General features: G+C 31.9%; 1 protein-coding gene across 1 annotated transcript in view; it reads left to right on the top strand.

The window, feature by feature from the left end:
* The first annotated feature begins 2,978 nt into the window (after positions 1-2,978).
* LOC111699213 (rho guanine nucleotide exchange factor 10) overlaps positions 2,979-7,377 on the top strand; it is a 30,290-nt gene continuing 25,891 nt past the window's right edge. Inside the window, exons 1-4 of the mRNA XM_023469828.1 lie at positions 2,979-3,083; positions 3,447-3,542; positions 4,266-4,480; positions 5,012-5,088. Coding sequence (XP_023325596.1) covers positions 4,318-4,480; positions 5,012-5,088 — 240 coding nt within the window. The 5' untranslated portion in view covers positions 2,979-3,083; positions 3,447-3,542; positions 4,266-4,317. The remainder of the gene's footprint in view (positions 3,084-3,446; positions 3,543-4,265; positions 4,481-5,011; positions 5,089-7,377) is intronic.

The raw sequence follows: 7,377 nt of genomic DNA, 5'->3' as shown, positions 1-7,377 counted from the left end.
ATCAATGCTTGATCCCTCAATTAAAGCTATCCCTGCAGTGTATAACCACCACGGGATATTAAAAAGGAATTAGCTTAATCCGTAGATTTCTATGTTAAGATGTAGATAAATGCTTGATATTAAGATTATCAATGCAAAATTTCTGACTTCAGTAAACACAGATTATTAGTATCCAAAGTCCCCGGCGTTGCCAGTGGAGTTTTAAAAATTGAACCGGCTGTTGGTAACATATATACATACAGACTATTACTCCCTGCTGTATAATCTTAGAATGTTGCTTATTTGAATTTGTATCATTTTTTCATTTTCTTTTAACTTAATTTTTTAACTGAAAAATAATTTCAATTATTGACATGATGTATTCTGTAGGAAAATTAAATTTTGTTTGATATTAGTGAATATGCTTACGATTAGTCTCAATTATTTATGTTTTGAACAAATGTATTTTTTATCGTTTTTGATGAAAACTGATATTTCCAAGTTACGCAAAAAGTCTATTTAATGATGTGTTAATTGCTGCCATTTTTGCAAATTGCTCAAGTCTCACTTTTGAAACTTAAAAAGATCATTGATTCAATCGGAATTTTTTAATTTAAACCTAAATGTGTGAATCATTTGTATCCAATGAAATAAAAGGATTGTTAATGAAATACTAATCGATACTTACAAATAATGGAAACCTTAGAGCTTAAAAGGGAGATAATTTCAGTCCTATCCTTGCTTTTCTATGCTGTAGAGTTACACTTATTAAAAATTAAATCACATCCGGCATCATATAAATAATAATTTAAAAATAAAGGACTATTTAAAATTTCATTGACTGTCCCTTTAAGATTTAGTACTTTGATGTATATTAGTAGGAAGCCATGACCTAATCTGTTACTCTTGGATACAGAATTTGCATTATTCAGTTCAAACTGTTTTGCAAAAATTTAAATTGCAAATTACAGAATCTGTGTGAAGAATCAACAACGTATTAATGACTCAAATATGGTGTTTCATAACACATTCATACAGAAGTACTATAACTCTTGGCTTAAAGTACATTTTAGTACTTATATAATATGCTTACAGTACATATTGTAGAGTGTCTCATCGTACATGAGAATGTTTTTAAGTACATGGTTATTCAGACAGATGAGATTTATAAAACTACCAAAAATCATTAGCAATTTGTGTGTTTTATCTGTACTTGCTTGGAATTTGTCTTTAAACTTAAACTTTCTCTGTACAAGTCAACCCAGGCAATTTATTACTTAAAACCCAAACTATAAACATTCCCCTGGTTGTACGCCTAGTTCAATAATAAATATGCGAGGCAATTCGGTCATGGGGTTGATGATTTAAATGATGGGTCATATAAATGTATAAAGAAGTATTTAATAATTATAATAATCATGAAAATAAAATAGTTGTATCTGAAGTCTCATACTATTTGGTTAACTATGTGCATGCACGCACTGGGTATCTAGTTTCATAAGAGAGCACCGCCACCCCGCCACCCAATAATTTATTATTTAAATTTTTAAAAATCACTAAATACTTTAGTCTGACATTTTAGTACTTTTTAATATGCTTTTCTAGAGAGATATCATTACGATTAGGGGCCCTTCTTCAGTTGAGCCAATCTTTAGTTGAGCCAAGGGACCCTTCTTTAGTTGAGCTAAGGGGCTGCCTTCTTTAGTTGAGCCAAGGGGCGGCCTTCTTTAGTTGAGCCAAAAGGCCCTTCTTTAGTTGAGCCAAGGGGCCCTTCTTTAGTTGAGCCAAAGGGCCCTTCTTTAGTTGAGCCAAAGGGGCCCTTCCTTAGTTGAGCCAAGGGGCCCTTCTTTAGTTAAGCCAAGGGGCCCTTTTTCATAGAATTTAAACACTTGTTTTCAAGTTGAAGTATGCTGAATTCATTTTCTACGATGAATCATTTATTTACAGTGTAGTGATACAAGCTCAATTTAGGCTTAATATGTGCGAAAATATTTATTATGTTAAACCTAGTTTATACAAGATTAGATTTGACAAAATTATAGTTTATGATGTAACTTCATGGCAAGCTTTAAATCTGGGTCATGATGCATATTTTTAAAATTTTATCTTATGATGCATATTTTAAAAAGTAAATTTCATAATTTAGCTTTGTTAAATTATATTTAATGATGCAAGCTTTGTGAAATCTATTGCTCATGAAGTTAATTGGTGTATTTCTCATGATGCATCTTTGTGAAACTACATTTAATGATGCAAACTTTGTGAAATTTTATCACATGATGCAGCGTTGTGAAATTATACTTCTGATGCAGTGATGTGAAATTTTACTTTATGATGCAGCGATGTGAAATTATACACCATGATGCAGCGATGTGAAATTATACTTCAAGATGCAGCGTTGTGAAATTATTCTTCATGATGCAGCGTTGTAAAATTATACTTCATGCTGCAGCGTTGTGAAATTTTACTTCATGATGCAGCGATGTGAAATTATACTTCATGATGCAGTGTTTGAAATTATACTTCATGATGCAGCGTTGTGAATTTATACTTCATGATGCAGCATTATGACATAATATTTCATGATGCAGCATTATGAAATTATATTTCATGATGCAGCGTTGTGAAATTATACTTCATGATGCAGCGTTGTGAAATTATACTTCATGATGCAGCGTTGTGAAATTATATTTCATGATGCAGCCCTGTCAAATTGAATCTCATGGTTTACACCTGACAAGTTGGCAATAATTAAATCGTGCCTGAAAATACCCCTTCACTTAATTGGTTTTTGGTTCCTATAAATCCAGTGGTATTACAATATCTAAAAAATCAAATAGACAAAAATATCGAATTGGTGAATTTCATAATGAGTAGTATATTGATTAAAAAGATTAAATTATAAAATTTACAATTGATTTATTCATAGCTTTATTGATTGATAGTTTGATTTGTTTATTTGGTTTAAATTTTGTTCGATTGATTTGTTGATTGATTGGATAATTGATTGATTGATGTTTAAGGAGTGATGAGACAGGACTGGTTGGATTTCTAAGATCCAAAACCCCTTTGAGCTTTAGAGAGAAATCCTGGACTAGCAGAAGGTAGGTTTAAAAACTGAAAGGGGCGCATGTTATCCACAACAACGCTTGTACAATGTACTGTACAATGTACTGTACAATTTACTGTACAATGTACTGTACAATGTATTGTACAATGTACTGTACAATGTACTATATAATGTAATGTACATTGTACTGTTCATGCTTTAAAACTGCATTTCATTTTTAAAAAGTCTTTAAAAGTGGGTTTAATAACTGGCGTAATTTAGTAATTTTGTAGACACACGGTATACTTACGGCTAGAGTGGGGCGGGGATGGGGAGGTGGTAAATAGATTATAGAATCCATGCTTTATGTATTTATGTATTCCTAATAAACTCCATCAATCAACCTGTTTGTGTTAAGATCTAGTAGTGAGCGTGACCTGACCCCTACCCCTGACCATGCTAGCGGGCCGGTGAGCCTCTCTACACTGGACAATAAAGAGAATCGAATATCAAGGTAAGATAAAGTACAAACAGAAAATGTTCATAATTTTCATTTTAAGAAACTAAACAATCGCCACAAACTCGATTTAAAAAAAAAAGCTTTTAATCTTGATGGGATAAACCTTTGATGTTTCAAAATTCAAACTTAAACAATTGACCTAGCAGACTTTATGGTTAAAATATCAAAGGAACACGACATCAGGTTGTCAAGATGTAGGGATTTTAAAATTGGAATTAGTTAGGCGAGTGTTCAAGGTTTAATATCTACTGTGATATATGTGTATATTCAAAGACTACAAGAAAACTTCAAAAAGGTTTTTAGAACTATATTAATTTAAACACACATCTCTAATATTCTTTACAAATTATAATTCTTAAGGATTACATTTACTAACATATCAAAGCTCTCCTGCTGCAGTAGTTTTACATATATTTATTGTACAAATGTTATGTTAATATCTGTTATAATTATTACTGCATTCAAATATATGATTTGATTTAATTTAATAGACTTTTTTAGTTAAAAATTATTTCTTCGGGTATTCAATATTGAGCACTGACAGATAATGAATATAAATTGACAATTGATATGTACAAAACTTTGTAATGCCAAAAATCATATTTATGTTATATTCAAAAATGTACAAAAATCTTGAAACATTTCTGAATTATTTGAATTCATAAGTTCATTTGTTCTAATCTTTTTATTTTGAATTTAAAATAAAATGTGTTTTAGAATTTTCTCGTTGCGGCGGTCCCATGACCTCACCCCTGAGAGGGAGGGGGGCATGCACCCCCTCACCGAGGAGGAGGAAACCGTCCTGGGGGAGAGGGAGGGGCCAACACTCTCCCCTCCAATCCTACCTCCGACACCCCTATTCATGCCTCCGGAACAAACAAAACGGAGGTTTATCCTCAATAGTCTGATACAGAGTGAAAATAACTATTTAGGAAAAAGTTTAAAATTTTTTTATAAAAAAATCGTTTCAATTCTTCCAAAAAAAATGGTTTCAAATATCAAAGGTTAGATCGCTAAGGTTTAAAGTTTACAATATTAGAGCTTACATAAAGTTTTCATTTTTTCTATTTTATTAAAATTTTATTACAATTTCACAAAGCAATATTGTGGTGCAACTCTGCACTGGGTGAAACTAGTCCAACAATTGATATATCCGCTAGTAAGTAGTAAGTAGTATGTAAATTCAGCATGAATTGATTGATAAATTGATACAGCTTATGATATACAAAAACCATGAGAAAAATGTGTAACCCCCCCCCCCACACAAGTGTTACTGAATTAACATCAAACCCCTAAAAGACTACTGAGAGACTAAAATTCAACTGTTTGATGCTGCAGAATCTTTTTGAAGACTACTTCAAACCCCCCTTCCCCCCAGGAACAAAAACAAAGTGTTACTAACTTAACATAAAACACCTTAAAAGACTACTATAAGACTAAAATTAAACTTTTTGATTCTGCAGAATCCCTTCAAAGACTACTTGAAGACTACAAGAAACCTTTAGAAGAGAGCTCTCCTCCTATTCTCAGTGAAAACAAGGCATTAATCTCAACCTATTATCATTATTATTATTTTTATCATTATTATCACTAGCATCATTATTATTATTATTATGATCACTATCAATTTATATTCATTATTCAATTATTATGTTTTGTCATTGTTAAAACTAGAAGTCAATCCTTAATTACAAACAAAAGCGCTCTTAAGAAATTTCATCCATTTGGGTACAACTCTCGATAACGATCTAATGAAATTTAATTTTTTTTTTAAACAAATCGCATTGATCATCGTTTTCTAATCGTTAACTAATTTCGAACGTGCTTAGCCCTACAAAATTAAAAATTTAATGGTTTTAACCAACATGGCTCAAATCCATTCCCACCGATCTTTTCCTCACTCTGACAAATTTCAAATTTTCATCTAACAAAATTTGTTGGAGCAACGGCATCAAATTCACTTTAGCAGAATCATTCGTAAAATTTTGTTGAATGATTCTGCCAAGGTGAATTCATTAGATCGTTATCGAGAGTTGTACCCAAACGGATGATTTTTAACGTCGACTTACTTTCAAACTCAGCAATTATACAACTACATCATAAAACGTTTTATTTGTTTTACTACTCCGGGGGACTGTTAGTGTGCAGTTGGGCGGTGACTTAAGTCATTGGTCTGTACTTCGACAGTTGGCCACACTAGACAGTGTGTCACCAATTGGTACATTAATAGCCAATGTGGCTATTTTTGATGAGGTCTCAGCCCTGACTTCTACGGAATGATGGTTGATTGTTTGTTTGTTTGTTTGTTTGTTTATCGAGAGTTGTACCCAAATGAATGATTTTTAACGTCGACTTAGCGTTTAAACTCAGCAATACATCTACATCATTAAACGTTTTATTTGTTTTAAATTAATTCTAAAAAAATTCTCCTTAATATTACATTCTCAGTTTAACTAACATACATTGCTGGTCACTCCGTTTAAAAGGGACTGTAAGCGTAACTCTAAGGGACCCTCCATGCAAAGATGGCATTGCCCGATTTACAACAATACCTACAACAGCTTTGTATGATCAAGTATGAATTAGATATCCATGTTTTTGAAATTTTTAAATTAAACTCTTTTGTTCCTGTGCGAAATTGACTTGCGCATTTCTTGCTTATAAGAAGCCATGGATAAATTTTCAAAATTAAACACTTTTCCGAGTCCGAAAAAAACGACTATATCTTCCACATTTTTGATCAAATTAAGGTTTCAAGGGATTGCTGTCTTTACATGAAGGGTCACTTGAAATTACGATTACAGTCCCTTTAACATTCCCTTAACTTGAATCCTGACACACCCTGATCAGATTTTATCAATCAGTTTAAATATATCTCATTAAAAGATAAAAAATAAGAATATCTTTTTTCAAGATCTAAAGAACTGGTTTTTAGTTCTTCTATTTTATGAATTTTTTTAGATTTCTGGTTTTCAAAGTTAATTAAATTATAAAAATTCACAGTCGTTCGTACTTTTCAGATTTGTCATTTTTGTTCAAGTATTTTTAAAGGAAGTAAAAGGAGGCGTAGAGGATGGGGGGGTTAAGATGTATGAACATTTAAAACTTGTTGTAAATAATTTTAAGCGCTCAATTTATCAGCTCACAGCATATTCCTCCCAATAAGGAGTGGATTGGCTCAAATTTCAATTTAATTAATGCAAGAACTGTTTGCTCTAAACAGTATAGTTTTGGAAACAAAAGGTAATCATCTTAACCGTTAGAAATAAATCTAACATTTTTTTTCTAAATATTGAACTACCGAAAAGTTTCGAGAAAATGTTGTTCATATCTCGGAACAGAATGTTCGATATAACTTCTTACACATTCTTTATCCCCATCATTCGTTACAACATTTCGAACAGACGACTGAGCGGAATTTGGACTGCCTGTTTCCTTATATTCATGATTCCATTCAAATGTAAACTGTTTCTTTATTTGCCAAATCATTAAAAGTCTACATAATACATATACAAATTTAAGACATAAAACTTAATTTAACCTTGGGATCGTCATATTTTTTGAGTTTAAGGTCGTCTTTAGTCTTTACAGTTTCATCCTTTCTGGGTAACCCTGTACCAGTTCTAGTTAAAAAATCTTAAACTATCCCTTCTCTTTCTCCTTAATTGGAACTAATGACCAGCAAAATGTACAGAGTTACCCACAAAGACGACCTAAAACTTTAGAAATATGAAGATTTAAAGCTTGATTTTTGGCTTTCACATTTGATTGAGTATTTTGATGGTTTACTAAATATTAAGCACAGGTATAAGCCAGTTTTGGCCTACAA

This window comes from Eurytemora carolleeae, unplaced genomic scaffold (genome assembly GCF_000591075.1).
Source record: "Eurytemora carolleeae unplaced genomic scaffold, Eaff_2.0 scaffold25, whole genome shotgun sequence".
In the NCBI taxonomy this organism is placed as follows: Eukaryota; Metazoa; Arthropoda; class Copepoda; order Calanoida; family Temoridae; genus Eurytemora; species Eurytemora carolleeae.
The sequence above is the reverse complement of the archived record's forward strand: the minus strand, read 5'-3'. Positions and strand labels throughout refer to the sequence as shown.